Raw genomic sequence first — 23,028 nt, forward strand, 5'->3', positions numbered from 1 at the left:
TTATATAGGCGTGTGCCACCACGCCTGGCTAATGTTTTTGTGTTTTTAGTAGAAACAGGGTTTCACCATGTTGGCCACGCTGGCCAAATTGTTTTTTTTTGAGACGGAGTCTCGCTCTGTCGCCCAGGCTGGAGTGCAGTGGTGCGATCTCGGCTCACTGCAAGCTCCGCCTCCCAGGTTCACGCCATTCTCCTGCCTCAGCCTCCGGAGTAGCTGGGACTATGGGCGTCCGCCACCACGCCCGGCTAATTTTTTGTATTTTTAGTAGAGACGGGATTTCACCGTGTTAGTCAGGATGGTCTCGATATCCTGACCTCGTGATCCGCCCGCCTCGGCCTCCCAAAGTGCTGGGATTACAGGCGTGAGTCACCGCGCTCGGCCTTTTTTTTTTTTTTTAATTGAGACGGAGCCTTGCTCTGTCGCCCAGGCTGGAGTGCAGTGGTGCAATCTCTGCTCACTGCAACCCCGCCTCCCGGGTTCCAGCGATTCTCCTGCCTCAGCCTCCCGGGTAGCTGGGATTACAGGCGCCCGCCACCACGCCCGGCTAATTTTTGTATTTTTAGTAGAGACGGAGTTTCGCTATGTTGGCCAGGCTGGTCTCGAACTCCTGGCCTGAGGTGATCCACCCGCCTCGACCTCCCAAAATGCTGGGATTACAGGCGTGAGCCACCTCCCCCAGCTCCTTGCTTTCTATTTCTACTGGGCAGTGCTGCTCAGTAACCATGCCAGTCCCGTCCCCGACTCTATGCGCTGGGATTCCGCAGCCAGAATACTTACATCCCTGGGGCCCCAAGGGGCTCACTAAACCACGTGCCTTGTCCAGATCGCGTTTTTTTGTTTTTGTTTGTTTGTTTTTTTCCTCCTGGTCTTGTCCTTTGTAAAGCCTTAGAACACTCGTTAAACAACCCAGCAAATATGCAATTCGCGTTTTCAGTAAATTTATCCAAACCGCATTCCATTCCTTACCCTCCTGCTTCTGCGCAGACAAGCGCCATTAATGACGTTTGTCTCACGTCGCTCTCCGTTCGCTCCCAGGCTTCTCTGCGCGTGCGCCTCCTCACACGCCTGCAGGTATGGCGTTCTGGTGTCAGCGTGACAGCTATGCCCGAGAGGTACGGCGTCACGGCGAGGCACTTGAGACTGCCGGGCGGGCAAGGCGGTTTGGGGAAGAGGGCGCCACGTGTAGGGAGTGCCAACATGGGATTCTGTCCTGATGTGGAGAGGGCTAGGGCTGGGGTCGGGGCTTATTCTCTCATTCCTCTCTGTTCAGTTCACCACCACCGTGGTCTCCTGCTGTCCCGCGGAGCTGCAGACTGAAGGGAGCAACGGCAAGAAAGAAGTGCTGAGCGGTTTCCAAGTGGTGCTGGAAGACACACTGCTTTTCCCTGAGGGCGGGGGACAGGTACCAAAACGATCTCTTCCCAGGAAGCCCCCAGTTTCTTTGTGCTCAGGCAGAAATGCTCTCCTGCCCCTTTTTTCTCAGCCATAATGAATTCAGATGAGCTTTAGTTTAATTCATTTTGTTATTCATTTAATAAGTATTTATCAGCAATTGCTTATCTAGACATAACATATACTAGATATTATTCCAGGCTGTAAGGATAACCGGTGAACAACACAGTGCCTTTATATACGTGGAATGTTTATTGAAGACAACTGTGTGTGCTAGGTATAATAAGTAATAAACAAAAACCAAGTAAAGGGAAAGAGAGTGATGGGATGCTTGTCTAGATGAAGGGTAAGTTATTTCAGTAGAGACCTAAACGAAGTGAGGGGGTGAGTCTTTGCAATTATCTAGTGGGCTGGGGGGCAGAGGGAGTATTCAGGCAGGTAGAATAGCAGGTGCAAAGGCCCCAAGGAAGGAATTAGCTTCGGGTATTAGGGACTGAAAAAGATGTTCCTGAAGGAGTTCAGGTGAGATAGACGGGTTACAGTAGTACAGCAGAGAGCATACTTATCAGTGCTGTGATGAGGACTAGGTACAACATGAGCGCAAGTGAGGTACATTGTGAGGATGGAAGAGGAGGATAATAACACCAAAGGTGGGCATTATGAGAAAGGCTTTTCTTTCTTTTCTTTTCTTTCTTTCTTTTTTTTTTTTTTGAGACGGAATCTCTCGCTGTCATCAGGCTGAAGTGCAGTGGCATGATCTCGGCTCTGCAACCTCTGCCTCCTGGGTTCAAGTGATTCTCCTGTCTCAGCCTCCCAAGTAGCCTGATCAACATGATGAAACCTTGTCTCTACTAAAAATATAAAAATTAACCAGGCATACTGGCAGGCGCCTGTAGTCCCAGCTACTCGGGAGGCTGAGGCATGAGAATCACTTGAACCGGGAGGCTGAAGTTGCAGTGAGCCAAGATTGTGCCACTGCGCTTCAGCGTGGGGGACAGAACAAGACTCCGTCTCAAAAGAAAAAAAAAAGGTGTATTAAGGTGTGTGGGCAGTGAACCATGCAGGTTATTTTCTTTCTTTTTTATTTTTAAGAGACAGGATCTTGCTATGTCACCCAGGCTGGAGTGCAGTGGCCTGATCTAGCTCACTGCAGCCTCGAACTCCCAGGCTCAAGCAATCCTCCTGTTTTAGCCTCTCCTGTAGTGGGGACTACAGGCGCACAACCAACATGCTTGGGTGCTTTTTTGTAGAGATGAGGTCTCACTTTATTGCCCAGGCTGATCTTGAGCTCCTGGCCTCAAACAGTCCTCCCACCTTGGCCTCCCAAAGGCTGGGCCTACAGGTGTGAGCCACTGCCCTGGCCTCCACTCAGGTTCTTAAGCAAATAAGTGACATGAGAGAACATGTTCAGTAGACTTGGTATTGAGAAAGTTCCAATTTCATATCAGTCATTATTATGGTGATTTTCCCAGTATGAAGATTTCCCTGATCTGCTGAAGGAAAACCTGTGACCTCAAGTATCCATAGAAGGTCTCATTTTAGACAGCATTTCTTTCAGGAAGTCTTTTTTTGATTCCCCAAGACTGTTAGGTCTCTCCTTTGAGGTTCTCTAGCATCATGTACTTTTTCATATTATGGCATGTTGTAGGTCATATTGCAATTGTCTGTTTTCCAGCCTCTGTTCTCTAGACTCTTAAGTTCCATGAGGTACCATATCTTGTTTACATTGTATTCTTGGGCTGGCACAGTCTTTTGTAAGCAGTTGGCACTTGAAACGTTTTAAAATGAATGAACTTTTTTTTTTTTTTTTTTAAGATGGTGTCTTGCTCTGTTGCCAGGCTGGAGCGCAGCGGCGTGATCTTGGCTTACTGCAATCTCCGTCTGCCAGGTTCAAGCAATTCCCCTGCCTCAGTCTCCCGAGTAGCTGGGACTACAGGTGTGCACCACCATGCCCAGTTAATTTTTTGTATTTTAGTAGAGACGGGGTTTCACCATATTGGCCAGGATGGTCTCGATCTCCTGACCTTGTGATCCGCCCACCTCGGCCTTCCAAAGTACTGGGATTACAGGTGTGAGCCACTGCACCTGGCCCTTTTTTTTTTTTTAAATGAGACAGTGTCTCACTCTGTCACCCAGGCTGGAGTGTAGTGGCGCAATCATAGCACACTGCAGTCTCAACCTTTTGGGCTCAAGTGATTCTCCCACCTCAGCCTCCCAAGTAGCAGGGAGTATCATGGCCAGCTAATTTTTTATTTTTCATAGAGGTGGGGTCTCACTGTGTTGTCCAGTCTGATCTCAAGCGATCCTCCTGCCTTGGTCTCCCAAAGTGGTGGGATTACAGGAATAAGCTACCATGCCCAGCCTAAATGAACATTTTTGAATCTAATTCTAATACCACTGCAAGAGGATGGAGTGGAGGGAGGGAGGAAAAATCAGATCATTTTAGAGACTACTAAAGAATCTAGACTAAGGCAATGAGAGTTGAGGATTAAGATTCTTCGGGTTTTACTAAAATTTTTGTTGCTATAGTTACAATCTCTTTAATTCTGTTATTCTGAAGATCACAACACATAGGTGTTTAGAATGAAAAGGACTGAGAATCCTCTCGTGGAACAAAGTGGACTCATTTCACTTGGCGTTGCTTTCTCCCTCTCCCTTAGGGAGCCCAGATTCTGGGTCTCTCACCCTAGAGGGTCTTTGTACCTAGAAGTTAGGGTGAGCCCTGCCTTGCCATTGATTACGTTTACTTATTTCCACCAGCCTGATGACCGTGGTACAATCAATGACATCTCTGTGCTGAGAGTGACTCGCCGTGGGGAACAGGCTGATCATTTCACCCAGACACCCCTGGATCCAGGAAGCCAGGTTCTGGTCCGGGTAGATTGGGAGCGGAGGTTTGACCACATGCAGCAGCATTCAGGTAAAGGCTGGGATGGGGGGCATAACACCGGAGCAGTTGCCATGTATGGGGATGCTGTGATGACTGAGACGTAGTTTGGGTTCTCTAGGAGTTAACCTTTTGGAAAAGACCGACTATTCAGAATCAGCTGTAATTCAGGAAGGATATCCTAAATGTTATAACAGCAACATGAACAACTGAAGTAAAAAAAAGTATTAGAATAACTGCTGGATTTAGGTATTATCAACTTCCCACTCAATATCTCCATCTGGATGTCTCACAGCCTTTTCAAACTCAAAATGTCCAAAATGAAACAAAAAGCCTTCCCCTCCCTCCTGGTCTTTCATTAGCATCCTGTGTGTTCATCGCAGGGCATCAGCATGCACCTAGTCACTCAAGTTCTGGAAGTCATTCCAGATACCTCTTCAGGCATAGACAGCCAGCCAATCACTGAGTCCTGTTGGTTTCTTTTCTTTTTTTTTTTTTTTTTTTGACACAGAGTTTCGCTCTTTCTCCCAGGCTGGAGTGCAATGGTGCGATCTTGGCTCACTGCAACCTCTGCCTCTCGGGTTCAAGCGATTCTCCTGCCTCAGCCTCCCGAGTAGCTGGGATTATAGGCGCCCACCACCATGCCCAGCTAATTTTGTATTTTTAATAGAGACGGTGTTTCACCATATTGGTCAGGCTGGTCTTGAACTCCTGACCTCAGATGATCCGCCTGCCTTGACCCCGCAAAGTGCTGGGATTACAGGCATGAGCCACACCCCCCCAGCATGTTGGTTTGTTTTCTAAATGTCTGTCCACTTCTTTCCACAGTCACTGTCATCCTAGTCCCAGCTCCTAACTGTCTTCCCCCTGGACCTCTCTAACAGTTTCCTAATTGATTGCCCCACATTCAGTCTGGCTCCTCTGTAGCCCATTCTCCACATAGCACCAGAACAGTCTTTTTTTTTTTTGAGTTGGAGTCTCGCTCTGTCGCCTAGGCTGGAGTGCAATGGCATGATCTCGGCTCACTGCAACCTCACCTCCCGGGTTCAAGTGATCCTCTTGCCTTGGCCTCCCGAGTAGCTGGGATTACAGGTGCGTGCCACCATGCCTGGCTAATTTTTGTATTTTTAGTAGAGACAGGGTTTCACCATGTTGGCCAGGCTGGTCTTGAACTCCAGACCTCGTGATCCGCCCGCCTCGGCTTCTCAATGTGCTGGGATTACAGGCGGGAGCCACTGCGCCCAGCTGAACAATCTTAAAAATGAAAATATGGCAGCCAGGTGCGGTGGCTCACACTTGTAATCCCAGCACTTTGGGAGACCGAGGTGGGCAGATCATGAAGTTAAGAGATCGAGACCATCCTGGCCAACATGATGAAACCCTGTCTCTACTGAAAATACAAAAATTAGCCAGGCATGGTGATGCGCGCCTGTAGTCCTAGCTGCTCAGGAGGCTGACACAGGAGAATCGCTTTAACCTGGGAGGTGGAGGTTGCAGTGAGCCGAGATCGCGCCACTGCACTCCAGCCTGGCGACAGAGCGAGACTCCATCTCAAAAAAAAAAAGAAAAGAAAAATGGCTGGGCACTGTGGCTCACTGCTGTAGTCTTAGCGCTCTGGGAGGCTGACACGGGAAGATCGCTTGAGGCTAGGAATTCCATACCAGCCTGAGCAAGATAGTGAAACCCTGTCTCAGAAAATAAATATAGGCTGCTCGCGATGGCTCACGCCTGTAATCCCAGCATTTTGGGAGGCCAAGTCAGACAGATCATGAGGTCAGGCATTTGAGGCCAGGAGTTTGAGACCAGCCTGGCCAACATTGTGAAACCCTGTCTCTACTAAAAACACAAAAATTAGCTGGGCGTGGTGGTGCATGCCTGTAGTCCCAGCCACTCAGGAGGCTGAGGCAGAATTGCTTGAACCCGGGAGCCAGAGGTGGCAGTGAGCTGAGATGGCACCACTGCACGCCAGCCTGGGCAACAGAGCAAGACTCCGTCTCAAAAAAGTAAATATAACTTTTTGTTTGTTTGTTTTTTTGAGACAAAGTCTCGCCCTGTCGCCCAGGCTGGAGTGCAGTGGTGCAGTCTTGGCTCACTGCAGCCTCTGCCTACTGGGTTCGAGTGATTCTCCTGCCTCAGCCTCCTGAGTAGCTGGGATTACAGGCACGCACCACCACATCTGGCTAATTTTTGTATTTTTAGTAGAGATGGGGGTTCACCATGTTGGCCAGGCTGGTCTTGAACTCCTGACCTTGTGATCTGCTCGCCTCGGCCTCCCAAAGTGCTGGGATTACAGGCTTGAGCCACCGCACCCGGCATAAATAAATATAAGTTAAAGTGGAAATGTAAACAAGAAAAATAAAAACAGACTGAGCGCGGTGGCTCATGCCTGTAATCCCAGCACTTTGGGAAGTGTGGGGAAAAGCAAGAGAGATCAGATTGTTGCTGTGTCTGTATAGAAAGAAGTAGACATAGGAGACTCCATTTTGTTCTGTACTAAGAAAAATTCCTCTGCCTTGAGATTCTGTTAATCTATAACCTTACCCCCAACCCCCTGCTCTCTGAAACATGTGCTGTGTCAACTCAGAGTTAAATGGATTAAGGGCGGTGCAAGATGTGCTTTGTTAAACAGATGCTTGAAGGCAGCATGCTCCTTAAGAGTCATCACCACTCCCTAATCTCAAGTACCCAGGGACACAAAAACTGCGGAAGGCCGCAGGGACCTCTGCCTAGGAAAGCCAGGTATTGTCCAAGGTTTCTCCCCATGTGATAGTCTGAAATATGGCCTCGTGGGAAGGGAAAGACCTGACCGTCCCCCAGCCCGACACCCGTAAAGGGTCTGTGCTGAGGAGGATTAGTATAAGAGGAAGGCATGCCTCTTGCAGTTGAGACAAGAGGAAGGCATCTGTCTCCTGCCTGTCCCTGGGCAATGGAATGTCTCGGTATAAAACCCGATTGTATGCTCCATCTACTGAGATAGGGAAAAACCGCCTTAGGGCTGGAGGTGGGACCTGCGGGCAGCAATACTGCTTTGTAAAGCATTGAGATGTTTATGTGTATGCATATCTAAAAGCACAGCACTTAATCCTTTACATTGTCTATGATGCAAAGACCTTTGTTCACGTGTTTGTCTGCTGACCCTCTCCCCACTATTGTCTTGTGACCCTGACACAACCCCCTTTTCTTTAAGCACCCACGAATGATCAATAAATACTAAGGGAACTCAGAGGCTGGCGGGATCCTCCATATGCTGAACGCTGGTCCCCCGGGTCCCCTTATTTCTTTCTCTATACTTTGTCTCTGTGTCTTTTTCTTTCCTAAGTCTCTCGTTCCACCTTACGAGAAAGACCCACAGGTGTGTAGGGGCAACCCACCCCTACAGGGAAGCTGAGGTGGGCAGATCACCTGAGGTCAGGAGTTTGAGACCAACCTGGTCAACATGGTGAAACCCTGACTCTACTAAAAGTACAAAAATTAGGCATGGTGGCGTGCACCTGTAATCCCGGCTACTTGGGAGGCTGAGGCAGGAGAATTGCTTGAACCCGAGAGGCAGAGGTTGCAGTGAGCTGAGATTGCACCACTGCACTCCAGCCTGGGTGACAGAGCGATACTCCATCTCAAAATAAATAAATAAATAAATAAAAACAAAAATAAATAAAAATAAATATGTAAAATGAAATAACTTTTATTTAATTTTATTTGTTATTTTTATTTTTTTTTGAGACAGAGTCTCACTTTGTTGCCCAGGCTGGAGTGCTGTGGTGCAATCTTGGCTCACTGCAACTTCCACCCCTGGGATTCAAGCAACTCAGCCTCCTGAGTAGCTGGGATTACAGGTGCATGCCACCACGCCCGGCTAATTTTTGTATTTTTAGTAGAGACGAGGTTTCACCACATTGTTTCAGGCTGGTCTCAAACTCTTGACCTCATGATCCACCTGCCTTGGCCTCTCAAAGTGCTGGGATTACAGGAGTGAGCCACCGCACCTGACTGAAATAAATTTTAAAAAATGAAAATATTATGTCACTCCTCTGCTTAAAGCTCTTCAGAGGCTTCCTGTAGTTCTTTGTGTAAAGCCAAACTTTTTACCATGGCATATAAGCTGTATCTGGGTGGCTCTTGTCTACTGCTGTAGCCTCATCTGGTGTCCCTTGACCTCTTGCTGGCTGCATCCTGGCCTTGCTTGTCATCTCTGGATTCCTTTGACATGCGCTACTTCTTTCTTCCTTAAGGCCTTTGGCTGTCTTGTTCCCTCTTCCTTGATAGTTCCTCTTCTTTCTCCTTTTCTTCCTCCTCCTCTTCCTCTTCTTTCTCCTCATCATCACTCTTGTCAATCAGGGATGCTGCTGTATCTCTTATGTCAAGCCCTGTGCCTTGCATTTGGTAGGTACTCAATAAATACTTGTTGAATGGATGAATGCTGCATATTGGAACTTAAGTTCACCGGGCACAGTGGCTCACACCTGTAATCCCAGCACTTTGGGAGGCCAAGGCGGGTGGATCACTTGAGGTCAAGAGTTCAAGACCAGCTTGGCCAACGTGGTGAAACCCCATCTCTACTAAAAGTAGAAAAATTAGCCGGGCACGGTGATGCACGTCTATAATCCCAGCTACTCAGGAGGCTGAGGCACGAGAATCGCTTGATCCTGGGAGGCGGAGGCTGCAGTGAGCCCCTGCACTCCAGCCTGGGCAACAGAATGAGACTGTCTCAAAAAAAAAAAAAAAAGTTAAGTTCAAGTCCAGCCCCTTATAAGTTACATTGCCATGGCAAGTTATTTGATCTCTCTAGGCTTCAGTTTCCTCATCTGTGAAATGGTATCATAAGGCCTCTTGCAGAATTCTCACTGTGATTTTCAATAAAGTATCTAAAGTGTATTACCCAGTGCTTAGCAGGTCTTCAACAAGGAGAATTTCTGTGCTTTTATCATTGTAGCTCATATTTTATCATTGTGGGAGTATGTAGGCTTCTCACTTTTCTCCTGTCTCTGGCTCTCTTTGCTTAGGGCAGCATCTCATCACGGCAGTTGCTGACCATCTATTTAAGCTGAAGACAACATCATGGTGAGTGGGAGGCATAAGACTAACTGTAGGCAGGCCCATCCCAGGCCCTCCACTGGGAGGGAGGTGGAGGTGGGAGAATTGCTTGAGCCGGGGAGATTAAGGCTGTGGTGAGCTGTGATTGCCACCAAATGGCAGCATGGGTGACAGCGAGCCTGTCTCAAAAAAAAAAAAAAAAAGTGGTGAGAGGGTATGCTTGTTCCAGTTTTTAGAGGAAAAGCTTTCAGCTTTTTCTTGTTCAGTAAGATATGTTATCTGTGGCCACTGTACTTCTGACAGGGAGTTAGGGAGATTTCGGAGTACGATTGAGCTGGACACCCCCTCTATGACTGCAGAGCAAGTAGCTGCCATTGAGCAGAGCGTCAATGAAAAAATCAGAGATCGGCTGCCTGTGAATGTCCGAGAACTGAGCCTGGATGATCCTGAGGTGGAGCAGGTAAGGGTAGAGCCAGAGGGATGGTTTCTGCGGAATGATTCCTCATCAGATTCAGACAGTCCCTCCCCTCTCCTTGAGTCCAGGTGAGTGGCCGGGGTTTGCCTGATGATCATGCTGGGCCCATTCGGGTTGTTAGCATCGAGGGCGTTGATTCCAACATGTGCTGTGGGACCCATGTGAGCAATCTCAGTGACCTTCAGGTAAGTGAGGAACGGCTGTGGAGTGGCTGAGAAGAGGGATTGGGGGAGAGGGGATCACATGGGGCTGGGAGTGGGAGAGGGGGATAATCGAGGAGTCCTAAGTGAAATCTCCCCTTCACTGTTTCAGAGCTGAGGAACAGATAGGTTTCTCCTGCCTTCAGGTTCTAGGATCCGCTGTGGTTTATGCATGTGCACACGTGTGTGTGTGTGTGTTACCCCCTTGCCTCATGTAGGTCATTAAGATTCTGGGCACTGAGAAGGGGAAAAAGAACAGAACCAACCTGATATTTCTGGCTGGGAACCGGGTGCTGAAGTGGATGGAGAGAAGTCATGGAACTGAAAAAGCACTGACTGCTCTGCTTAAGTATGCCTGTTTCAGTACCTTCGATTACCTCCCATTTCTGAGATTTTCGACATAATCTCTTACCTCTGGGAGATAAGATGCAATCATAAATGATAAAGTGCGGCCAGGCGTGGTGGCTCACGTCTGTAATCCCAGCACTTTGGGAGGCCGAGGCGGGCGGATCACGAGGTCAGGAGATCAAGACCTTCCTGGCTAACACCGTGAAACCCCGTCTCTACTAAAAATACAAAAAGAACTTAGCCAGGCATGGTGGCGGGTGCCTGTAGTCCCAGCTACTCGAGAGGCTGAGGCAGGAGAATGGCGTGAACCCGGGAGGTGGAGCTTGCAGTGAGCCAAGATCGTGCCACTGCACTCCAGCCTGGGCGATAGAGCAAGACTCTGTCTCAAAAAAAAGATCAAGTGCTTTGGATAGTAAATCAGAACCACGAAAAGTGGTTAATTCCTTTGTATGTTTTCTCCCAGTTGCCTAAGAGACCTCCTCAGAATATCTCCTGGTCCCTGACTGCAGGGAGGCACCATAGCAAGAAGGAAATTATTGATTTATGTCCCCAACATCAGAAACGACTGGGAAGCTGCGCAGGTCTCCTCTGACCTTTCTCTTTCAGGTGTGGAACAGAGGATCATGTGGAAGCAGTGAAAAAGCTCCAGAACTCCACCAAGATCCTGCAGAAGGTGATTTATTCCATGGAGGGTAGAGAGGGCATGGGCCCTGCCTAGGATAGGCTCTGCAGACTTGGTCTTCTGCCTAAACAGATGTGTAGTTTGTCAAAGTGGGAGTGAGGGGAGAATGAGGTGGAGGGAAGCTGATACTCTCTATTGTTATCCTTTCCATTTATCTACTGAGTTACCATATCCATTTCAGAATAACCTGAATCTGCTCAGAGACCTGGCTGTGCACATTGCCCATAGCCTCAGGAACAGTCCAGACTGGGGAGGTGTGGTCGTATTACACAGGTGAGAAATTAGGAGCTGGACACAAGGAAGGGGAACTGTGTTGGGCTTAGGGCTCAGTGTCTTCTCTATATGCAATGTACAGTGGGAGGTGGATTGCTCACTGGTATTCTCAAGGTTGAGTAGATCCTAAGAAATACGTTACTGGCCGGGCGCGGTGGCTCACGCCTGTAATCCCAGCACTTTGGGAGGCTGAGGTGGGTGGATCACAAGGTCAGGAGTTCGAAACCAGCCTGGCCAGCATGGTGAAACTCCTTCTCTACTAAAAGTACAAAAATTAGCCAGGCATGGTAGTATGCGCCTGTAGTCCCAGCTACTCGGGAGGCTGAGGCAGGAGAATCACTTGAACCCGGGAGGCAGAGGTTGTGGTGAGCGGAGATCACGCCACAGCACTCCGGCCTGGACCAACAGAGTGAGACCCCATCTCAAAAAAATAAAAAAAAAAAAAGAAATATGTTACATACCAGGCCTCCTGGGTTTGATATTAACATATTTACTGTAACTCTGTATCTTTTGTTTTTTGTTTTTTTTTTTGAGATGGAGTCTTAGTGTGTCTGGAGTGCAGTGGCATCATCTCGGCTCAATGTAACCTGTGCCTCCTGGGTTCAAGCGGTTCTCGTGCTTCAGCCTCCCAAGTAGCTGGGGGATCACAGGCATGTGCCACCACTCCAGGCTAACTTTTGTATTTTTGGTAGAGCTGGGGTTTCCCCATGTTGGCCAGGCTGGTTTTGAACTCCTGACCTCAAGCAATCTGCCCACCTTGGCCTCCCAAAGTGCTGAGATTACAGGTGTGAGCCACTGTGTCCAGCCTGTATCTTTCTTTAGGACTGTCCCCTACCTCCTTTACTCTCTAACAGATTTCTGCTTATCTTGGTGAATCCTATTTAAGGGAGATGGAAACAAACCTGGAGGTTGATTACAAACTGCAGAGGCTGAGAAGGGCAGCTTGCTGGCTTTCAGCCAGTACTCTCTCTTAGCTAAGGGATATGGGACTTTATGTGTACATAGGCAGCAAGGCCAGCCTCAGAAGGAGGGGCCAGGCTTCCTGCAGTTTCACAGCCACCACTCCAACCTGGGTCTCATGTCTGTGTCCTTTGTTGTAGGAAGGAGGGTGATTCAGAGTTCATGAATATCATTGCCAATGAGATTGGGTCAGAGGTAAGAGGAGCATGAGATTCTCTACCCCAGCCTGGATAGAGACCTAGGGAGACATAAGTGAGGGGCGCTAGTTTAGCCAAAGTCCCTCCACATGAACACATGAGGAGTAGGAAATAGCCATTCATTCAATACTGTTTTCTTAGTACTAGCTATATGCCAAGCTCTGTTTTAGGTGTTGAGCTAGATCTATGTTATTGCTCTTTCTGGGGCTGTGATGTTTATTAGCTTCTGAGCTCCTTTCATCAGAGCTCTAGCTCCTCAAAGTCATTCAGGTTTATGTGTGCTGGGGATCCAATATTAGAAATATATCAGTGGGCTGGTCATGGTGGCTCACGCATGTAATCCCAGCACTTTGGGAGGCCAAGGTGGGTGGATCACTTAAGATCAGGAGACCAGCCTAGCCAACATGGTGAAACCCCATCTCTACTAAAAATAGAAAAATCAGGCCAGGCATGGTGGCTCACGCCTGTAATCCCAGCACTTTGGGAGGCTGAGGCGGGTGGATTGCCTCAGCTCAGGAGTTCGAGACCACCCTGGGCAACATGGTAAAACCCTATCTCTACTAAAATACAAAAAATTAGCCAGGCGTGGTGGCATGCGCCTGTAATCCCAGCTACTCGGGAGGCTGAGGCATGAGAATCTCTTGAGCCTGGTAGGCAGAGGTTGCAGTGAGCTGAGATTGTGCCACAGCACTCTAGCTTGGGCTACAGAGTGAGATTCTGTCTCAAAACAAAAGACAAAAATTTGCTGGGTGTGGTGGCAGGTGCCTGTAGACCCAGCTACTTGGGAGGTTGAGGCAGGAGAATTGGTTGAACCCTGGAGGCTGAGGTTGCAGTGAGCCGAGATTGCGCCACTGCACTCCAGCCTGGGCAACACAGACTGTCTCCAAAAAAAAAAAAAAAAAGTAAATACAGGAGTGGGCAAGCCCCTTTGAAAGTCATCGCCGTCCATTTTCCTCTTCCTCTGGCTTTACTTACTTTTCCCACTCCTGATGGTCTCTAGCCTAGAGATTTCCAGGTCTTTTGTTTGTTTGTTTGTTTGTTTTTTACAGAGACAGAGTCTTGCTCTGTCACCCAGGCTGGAGTACAGTGGTGTGATTATGGCTCACTGCAGTCTTGAACTCCTGGGCTCAAGCAGTCCTCCCACGTCAGCCTCCTGAGTAGTTGGGACTGCAAGCATGAGCCACCATGCCCCACTGTCTCTTTTGTATTTACTCCAGAACCCTTCTTTGGAATGCCTACTGAGGGTAAAGCATTGTGTGTCTCTCTTTTCATAATTCTTCTGTATAGACAGAACTGATTCTCAAGAAGCTCATGTTCTAGTCTGGGAGACAAATATGTGTGTCGACATTTATAATTTAGAATGATAGAGTGATGAATGCTAGAGATGGAGGAGCACATTACCTGAAGGATAGGGAGGTTTCAGGGGAGGGGCCCTTGAAGACTGCTTAGAGGTCATCAGACAGACAAGGGGCAGAGGCGTCCAGGCAGAGGGAAACCTGGTGGTTTAGGCAGTGGCAGGGAAAGGATGTGTGGTGGGGAAAAGTTTGCAAGAGTGAAACCATGAAAGGCATTTTCTGCTTAGCCAGGATCAGCAGTCTTCTGCTGCCTTCTTAATGTTTCACCTAAGTTCCCATAGTTGCTCTCAAAAAGTTTCTTGGCCCTCATGGGCCAGTGTGGAGAGGCTGTATCATAATTCATCAGGAGCGTCACTTGGTGGTTTAGGGGGAAATAATCTGTTCTTAAGATTGAAGAGAGTGCAGGATTTGGGGGGTTGACTCTACATCCTTCAGTATCAAGGCTTATCTCCATGTCTTACCTCCTAGGAGACCCTCCTGTTCTTAACCGTGGGCGATGAGAAAGGTGCTGGACTCTTCTTACTGGCAGGGCCACCTGCGTCTCTGGAGACCCTGGGGCCCAGGTAATTCTATGTGGACTCTCTTGCACATGTAGTAGAGCCTGTATCCTACAAATACATTCCTTTACTGAGTCAAAGGACCATCACATCTGCGATCTCATTTAATTCACATCATGGGCATGTGAGGTGGGCTGAGCAGAAATAATTATTACTACTGTAATTTCCAGTTTGACAGATGAAGGTCTTTTGGCTCCACATCTCAAATGTATGTTTTTGTTTTTGTTTTTATGAAATGTGTTTGTTTTTGTTTTTTGAGATGGAGTCTTAGTCTGTTGCCCAGGCTGGAGAGCCCAGGCTACTCAGCTCACTGCAGCCACCACCTCCCGGGTTTAAGCAATTTTCCTGCCTCAGCCACTCAAGTAGCTGGGATTACAGGTGCACGTCACCATACCCGGCCAATTTTTTGTATTTTTAGTACAGATAGGGTTTCACCATGTTGGCCAGGCTGGTCTCGAACTCCTGACCTCAAGTGATCCGCCTGCCTTGCCCTCCCAAAGTGCTGGGATTACAGGTGCTCACCCTGCTCTCTGGAGATTAACATAATTTATCTAGCCCAATTCATAGACACTGATGTTGTTTCCAGTTATTCACTCTTATGTGATGATGGTACATATATCTTTGTGCATATGTGCAAGTGTTTTTTTGAGACAAGGTTTCACTTGTTGCCCAGGCTGGAGTGCAACGGCACCATCTCGGCTCACTGCAACCTCTGCCTCCCGGGTTCAAGCAATTCTCCTGTCTCAGCCTCCTGAGTAGCTAGGATTATGGCGCATACCACCACGCCTGGCTGATTTTTGTATTTTTAGTAGAGACGGGGTTTCATCCTATTGGTCAGGCTGGTCTTGAAGTCCTGACCTCAGGTGATCCACCCGCTTTGGCCTCCCAAAGTGCTGCGATTACAGGTGTGAGCCACCATGCCCAGCCTATGTGCAAGTGTTTTTAAGAAAGATTCCTAGAAGTCATCTACTCTTCTTATCCCTCTCCCAGTCCCTGGAAAAAGACTCAGAGCTGCCCTTGTTTTTTTTTTGTGACTTTTCCCTCAAAGTCTCCCTGACTATACCTCTGTTCCCCAGGGTGGCTGAGGTCCTGGAAGGCAAAGGAGCAGGGAAGAAAGGCCGTTTTCAGGGCAAGGCCACCAAGATGAGCCGGCGGATGGAGGCGCAGGCGCTTCTCCAGGACTACATCAGCACGCAGAGTGCTAAGGAGTGAGGGCTTAGGGCACTCACCTCCTGTTTCCACAGGAATCTTTTGGTCAATAAAATAGATTGACTCAGAATGGTTGCGCTACCACTTGTATTTATATGACTAATTCATACCATATACTCCATTGTGCTTGTGTGGTTACTTTCCGTTTGTAAATAGATAATTTTCTAATTTAGTTCATGCACTGTAATGTTTAGAAGGTGGTGGATTAATTTATACCAAACCTTGTGCTTTTGCACTCAGTTGGATAAGAAATGAACATCTGATCAGCTGAGTCCACTGCTCCCATATTTTTGTTATAATCCACAAAGGCACACGGCTTTTTCCCGCCCCTACCGCCCCACCCCCTGAGATGGACTCTTGCTTTGTTGCCCAGGCTGGATATAGTGGTGTGATCTCAGCTCACTGCAACCTCTGCCTCCCGGGTTGAAGGGATTTTCCTGCCTCAGCCTCCAGAGTAGCCAGGATTACAGGTGTGTGCCACCATGCCTGGCTGATTTTTTTGTTTTTGTTTTTTGTTTTTGTTTGAGATGGAGTCTCGCTCTGTCACCAGGCTGGAGTGCGGTGGTGCGATCTCGGCTCACTGCAACCTCTACCTCCCAGGTTCAAACTAATCTCCTGCCTCAGCCTCCCGAGTAGCTGGAACTACAGGCTTGCACCACCATGCCAGCTAATTTTTGTATTTTTAGTAGAGATGGGGTTTCACTGTGTTCGCCAGGATGGTCTCCACCTCTTGACCTCGTGATCCGCCCACCTTGGCCTCCCAAAGTGTTGGGATTACAGGCATGAGCCACTGTGCCCAGCTGGCTTCTTAGTTTTCTTTCCATTTCTGTTGTCTACTTCAATCACAGTATCACTGTGGAATGTTGACAGCATTGTCACCTTCTTGGGGTAAGTGCTGCAGTTGCAAGTGTCACTGGCGAGTATTCTCAGGGCAAACAGGAAAAGGGTTAAAGTAAGAATCAGAGATTAAGAGGGACGTGTAATGATGAAAAATATAACAGTTCTAAATTTGTATGCATCTAATAACAGCCTCAAAATACCTAAAGCAGACATTGACAGATCTTAAGGGAGAAACGGACAAATCTGTAATCAACGGAAGACTTAAGCTCATCTTTCTTTTTTTTTTTTTAATGGGAAATGAAAGGGTTTTATTATTTTTTTTGCTATGATTTACATTTTTATTTTTTTTATTTTTTTATTTTATTTTATTTTATTTTATTTTATTTTATTTTTTATTGATCATTCTTGGGTGTTTCTCGCAGAGGGGGATTTGGCAGGGTCATAGGACAATAGTGGAAGGAAGGTCAGCAGATAAACAAGTGAACAAAGGTCTCTGGTTTTCCTAGGCAGAGTGTTTGTGTCCCTGGGTACTTGAGATTAGGGAGTGGTGATGACTCTTAATGAGCATGCTGCCTTCAAGCATCTGTTTAACAAAGCACATCTTGCACCGCCCTTAATCCATTTAACCCTGAGTGGACACAGCACATGTTTCAGAGAGCACAGGGTTGGGGGTAAGGTCATAGATCAACAGGATCCCAAGGCAGAAGAATTTTTCTTAGTACAGAACAAAATGAAAAGTCTCCCATGTCTACCTCCCTCTACACAGACACAGCAACCATCCGATTTCTCAATCTTTTCCCCACCCTTCCCCCCTTTCTATTCCACAAAAACGCCATTGTCATCATGGCCCGTTCTCAATGAGCTGTTGGGTACACCTCCCAGACGGGGTGGTGGCCGGGCAGAGGGGCTCCTCACTTCCCAGCAGGGGCGGCCGGGCAGAGGCGCTCCTCACCTCCCGGACGGGGCGGCTGGCCGGGCGGGGGGCTGACCCCCCCACCTCCCTCCCGGACGGGGCGGCTGGCCGGGCAGAGGGGCTCCTCACTTCCCAGTAGGGGCGGCCGGGCAGAGGCGCCCCTCACCTCCCGGACGGGGCCGGGCGGGGGGCTGACCCCCCCACCTCCCTCCCGGAAGGGGCGGCTGGCCTGGCGGGGGGCTGACTCCCCCACCTCCCTCCCAGACGGGGTGGCTGCTGGGCGGAGACGCTCCTCACTTCCCAGACGGGGTGGCAGCCGGGCGGAGGGTAAGCTCATCTTTCATTAGTGATAGAGCAAATGGAAACATAATATGTTTAGGAGCACAGGCTTTGAAGTTTCACAGACCTGGGTAGAAATACTGGATTTGCACATCCAGGAAAGGTGATAAAACAAAGATCCAGTCACAGCTTTAGCTAGAACAAAGATGGTTAAGGCCTAGACAGCCAGGATGAAATAACAGAGGAGAAATACAAAAGCTGACATCCAGGGGAGATAACCTGTGGCTGTGGCTGTGTTCAGCTATTTATTCTTCCGACTCTGAAAGGAACTTTTTTTTTTTTGGAGATAAGAGTCTTGCTCTGCCACCTAGGCCAGAGTGCAGTGGCATGATTTTGGCTCACTGCAACCTCCGCTTCCTGGGTTCAAGCAATTCTTGTGCCTCAGCCACCCAAGTAGCTGGGATTACAGGTGTGTGCTACCAAAAATTTCCTTCAACCCTGCCACTGAGTTACCCAATTTCTTTCTCCAGAATCAATCACTTAATTTTTTTTTTTAGACGGAGTTTCGCTCTTGTTGCCCAGGCTGGAGTGCAATGGCGCAGTCTCCGCTCACTGCAACCTCCGCCTCCCGAGTTCAAGCAATTCTCCTGCCTCAGCCTACCGAGTAGCTGGGATTACAGGCATGTGCCACCATACCCGGCTAATTTTGTATTTTTAGTAGAGATGGGGTTTCACCATGTTGGCGAGGCTGGTCTCGAGCTCCTGACCTCAGGTAATCTGCTGGCCTCGGCCTCCCAAAGTGCTGGGATTACAGGCATGAGCCACCGTGCCTGGCCTTTTTTTTTTTTTTTTTCAGATATAGTCTCACTCTGTTGCCCAGGCTGGAGTGCAGTGGCACAATCATGGCTTACTGCAGTCTCAACCTCCTGGGAACAGGTGATCCTCCCACCTCAGCCCTCTGAGTAGCTGGGACTAGAGGTGTGCACCACCACACCTGGCTAATTTTTTGTATTTTTTCTAGAGACAGTGCTTTGCCGTGTTGCCCACACTAGTCTTGAACTCCTGGGCTCTAGCAATTTGTCCACTTTGGCCTCCCAGTGTTGGGATTACAGGCGTGAGCCACCATGCCCAGCCTGTTACCAATTTCTTATATATCCCTCTGGTAGTATTTAAAAAAATAGATGTACATAAATCTTCCCTCTTTTTAAACATAAATGGTAGCACATTGTATACTCTTCTGCATCTTGCTTTTCTCAGAGTGCCATGTTTTAGATAAAACATAGTGTAACACTCATGCTATACAAAATGGGTCCATTAGTGGGAGAAAGGGAAATGTTTGCTTCACAGAAGCTTCCTTACTTTTGTAGAAGGACTCAGGCAGGATTCCCTTGAACAGAGACCCATGTGAATTTGTCTCTGTGTGAGATCTCTGTCCCTCTCTGTGTTTGTTTCTTTAGGGTGTGCCTTAGTCTGATCTGACTGCTATAATAAAAACTAGGTAGCTTATAAACAACAAAAATGTATTTCTCACAGTGGAGGCTGGGAAGCTGGCAAATTCAGTGTCTGGTGTGAAGGTTCAAATACTGGTTCAGGAATAGCCATCTTTTTGCACCCTTGGTGCAAAGGGTAAGGGGTCTTTCTTGGGCCTTTTTTTTTTTTTTTTTTTTTGAGACAGATGGAGTTTCACTCTTGTTGCTCAGGCTGAAGTGCAATGGTGCAATCTCGGCTCACTGCAACCTCCAACTCCTAGGTTCAAGTGATTCTCCTGCCTCAGCCTCCCGAGTAGCTGGGATTACAGGCGCCTGCCATCCCACCCAGCTAATATTTTGTATTTTTAGTAGAGATGGGGTTTCACCATGTTGGCCAGGCTGGTCTCGAACTCCTGACCTCAGGTGATCCGCCTGCCTCAGCCTCCCAAAGTGCTGGGATTACAGGCATGAGCCTCCGCACCCACCCCTCTTGGGCCTCTTTTATAATGCACTAATTTCATTCACGAAGGCTCTGCCCCCGTGACCTAATCACCTGCTAAAGGGCCCACCTCCTGATACCACTTAGGGGGTTAGGATTTCAACATATGAATTTTTAGGGGTACACAAAGATTCAGAACACAGCAGGTGCAACAACAAGAACAGTGACCTGGGAGGCCACTCTTGCTCACTACCACTCAGGTGGGTTCTGGTCACTTAGACCTAGAGCAACCATGTAATTTTAATATCCAGAGTTAGGCAAACCTCATGCCAGAACAACAGTCAGAAACCCAGACGGTGTTAAGGTAGCCTGGATGTCTGGTCCCCCTGCTGAGACTCCCTGAGCTTCAGTTTCTTGACCTGAAAATGGAGACATGAACTGGGTGTCCTAAGAAGGAAGGAACCTTATGAAATAATTAAGAAAAGGCATAAACACTTGAGCAAATTATGTGAAAATGGTAATTGGTTGTATAAAGAAAGAGAAAATAAAGCAGCGGTTTTTGAACTGGTGATGTCATTCTTGCCTGTCACTGAGGCCCTAATCCAATGCCCCAGGGAGAGGGGGAGAAGAACAGAGTGTGTTCAGGGGAAGGGGTGGATTGTCTTTTATGAGGTTCACCAGGAAACAAAATGAGTTCATTTATTGGAGTAATCAAGTTTTAGGTACACACACAGGTTATATATTCTGGAATGTTGCTATAACCCACTTTACGGCACAGAAATAGTAAGGGGGACTCCTTGGCTTCTAAGGAAATTTTTTTATGTGCGTACCCATAAATTGCTGAAGACAGCTGCTGTAGCTTCCACTAAGGTGATGCATGTAGGTACTAGAACAGATGTTAGTATGAAAGATGAACGGTATCAGGTGGAAGAGACCCAGAGCAGTAGACAGACTGAATTCAGGGCCAGGCGCTGTGGCTCATGCCTGTAATCCCAACACTTTGGGAGGCTGAGGCGGGTGGATCACCTGAGGTCGGGAGTTTGAGATCAGCCTGACCAACATGGAAAAACCCCGCCTCTACTAAAAATACAAAATTAGCCAAGTGTGGTGGCGCATGCCTGCAATCCCAGCTACTCTGGAGGCTGAGGTAGGAGAATTGCTTGAACCCGGGAGGCGGAGGTTGCAGTGAGCCAAGATCGCGCCATTGCACTCCATCCAGCCTAGGCAACAAGAGCAAAGCTCCATCTCAAAAACAACAACAACAACAACAACAACAACAAAAAACACACACAGACTGAATTCAGGAAGGCATTGTACCAGTGTCCTGTGCTCCACCCTGCCTTGGAGTCCTGAGTGGAAACCAGTGAGTCGGCCAAGCTATGCTAGAATGCCAGATCTGTCCCTGAATGAGAACTTAAATAAACTCCAGGGTTTATTTAAAACCTGGTACCAAAGGGAAAACAGACAGTGTTTGCCCTAATGAAAAAAATCTTTTTCAGAAAGCGTCTCTGTCTCCCATTCCTTTGCTGAATTTGATCCAAACTATGACTAGTGTTCTCAACAGAGGGCAAGTAGGGATGTTTGGGAACGAGTGATGGAGGAATTTCCTTCTTTCTTTAGAAAGGTCCGTATCTTCTGTGCAAAATACTACAGGCAGAGTGCCAGGCTTCAAACTAAGGAATAAGTAGGACTTAGTTAACTGACCTGGAGTTGTGTCTGGAGCAGAAGAGGCTCTCACAGGGACAGCTTTCTCTTTTGCTGAGCCATAAACTCCCTGCAGAAGTGACCTGTGGCAGAGGCCTGTTAGTAAATATCCCTGTTCATTTTAAAACACCAACCTCAAAGCCAAGAGTTTGGAGGAGGGAGAGGGGTTGAGGAGTTGTTGGTCAAAGGATACACGCTTTTGGTTAGATAGGAGGAATAAGTTTTTTGATTTTTTTTTTTTTTTTGTCTGCTTGTGGGCTTGTTTGCTTTTTTTTTTTTTTTTTTTTTTTTTAGACAAGGTCTTACTCTGTTTCCTGGGCTGGAGTGCAATGGAAATCTTGTCTCATTGCAGCCTCGACTTTCCTGGGCTCAAGCGATCCTCCCACTTCAGCCTCCTGAGTAGCTGGGACTACAGGCACACACCACCACACCTGGCTACTTTTTCTACTTTTGTGGAGACAGGGTCTTGCCATGTTGCCTAGGCTGGTCTTGAACTCTTGAGCTCAAGTGATCTTCCTGCCTTGGCCTCCCGAAGTTCTGGGATTACAGGCCTGAGCCACCTTGGTTGGCCAAGATAGGAGAAATAAATTTAAGGTAACTGTAGTACTACACAATGACTATAGGTGTTTAATAACAATGTATTAGGCCAGGCGTAGTGGCTCATGCCTGTAATCCCAGCACTTTGAGAGGCTGAGGCAGGCAGATCACTTGAGGTCAGGAGTTCGCGACCAGCCTGGCCAACATGGTGAAACCCCATCTCTACTAAAAATACAAAAATTAGCTGAGCGTGGTGGCACACACCTGTAGTCCCAGCTACTCAGGAGGCTGAGGCAGGAGAATCACTTGAACCCTGGAGTCAGAGGTTGCTGAGCCGAGATTGCGCCGAGATTGTGCCACTGCCCTCTAGCCTAGGCAAAAGAGCAAGACTCAATCTCAAAAAAACAAAACCACCGAAAACTAATGTATTGTATTCTTGAAAATTGCAAAGAGAGTAGTTTTTTTTTTGAGACGGAGTTTCGCTCTTGTCGCCCAGGCTGGAGTGCAGTGGTATGATCTCAGCTCACGGCAACCTCCTTCTCCTGGGTTCAAGCGATTCTCCTGCCTCAGCCTCCTGAGTAGCTGGGATCACAGTCACCCACCACCACGCCCAGCTAATTTTTGTATTTTTAGTAAAGACAGGGTTTCACCATGTTCACCAGGCTGGTCTCGAACTCCTGACTTCAGGTGATCCACCCGCCTCAGCCTCCCAAAGTGCTGGGATTACAGGCATGAGCCCACCACTCCCGCCCTAAGAGAGTAGATTTTAAGTGTTCTCACCACAATAAATGATAGGTATGTGAGGTAATGCATATGTTAATTAGCTAGATTGAGCCATCCCACAATATATACGTATTTCAGAACATCAGGTTGTACATGATAAATATATACAATTTTTTTTTTTGAGACAGAGTCTCACTCTGTTGCCCAGGCTGGAGTGCAGTGGCATGATCTCTGCTCACTGCAGCCTCTGCATCGCAGGTTCAAGTGGTTCTCCTGCCTCAGCCTATTGAGTAGCTGGGATTACAGGCGCCCGCCACCACACCCAGCTAATTTTTGTGTTTTTAGTAGAGATGGGGTTTCGGCATGTTGGCCAGGCTGGTCTTGATTGACCTCAGGTGATCTGCCCACCGTGGCCTCCCAAAGTGCTGGGATTACAGGCGTGAGCCATCGTGCCTGGCCTACAATTTTATATGTATCAATTAAAATTAGTTAATTATTTAAGAGGCCAAGTGTTTCAGAAAAGAAGGGAGGAATCAACATTTTCTTCTGTGAAAATGC

General features: G+C 47.9%; 1 protein-coding gene across 1 annotated transcript; it reads left to right on the forward strand.

Moving 5' to 3' along the window:
• The first annotated feature begins 1,035 nt into the window (after positions 1–1,035).
• AARSD1 (alanyl-tRNA synthetase domain containing 1) lies at positions 1,036–15,636 on the forward strand. The gene is made up of 12 exons (XM_019026720.4): positions 1,036–1,112; positions 1,271–1,402; positions 4,153–4,312; positions 9,280–9,337; positions 9,614–9,770; positions 9,854–9,970; positions 10,204–10,334; positions 10,940–11,006; positions 11,197–11,288; positions 12,389–12,443; positions 14,269–14,363; positions 15,434–15,636. The coding sequence occupies exons 1-12, from the start codon at positions 1,074–1,076 to the stop codon at positions 15,567–15,569; spliced, it is 1,239 nt and encodes a 412-aa protein (XP_018882265.4). The 5' UTR covers positions 1,036–1,073; the 3' UTR covers positions 15,570–15,636.
• The last annotated feature ends 7,392 nt before the right edge of the window (positions 15,637–23,028 follow it).

This window comes from Gorilla gorilla, chromosome 4 (assembly GCF_029281585.2).
Source record: "Gorilla gorilla gorilla isolate KB3781 chromosome 4, NHGRI_mGorGor1-v2.1_pri, whole genome shotgun sequence".
Lineage (NCBI taxonomy): Eukaryota > Metazoa > Chordata > Mammalia > Primates > Hominidae > Gorilla > Gorilla gorilla.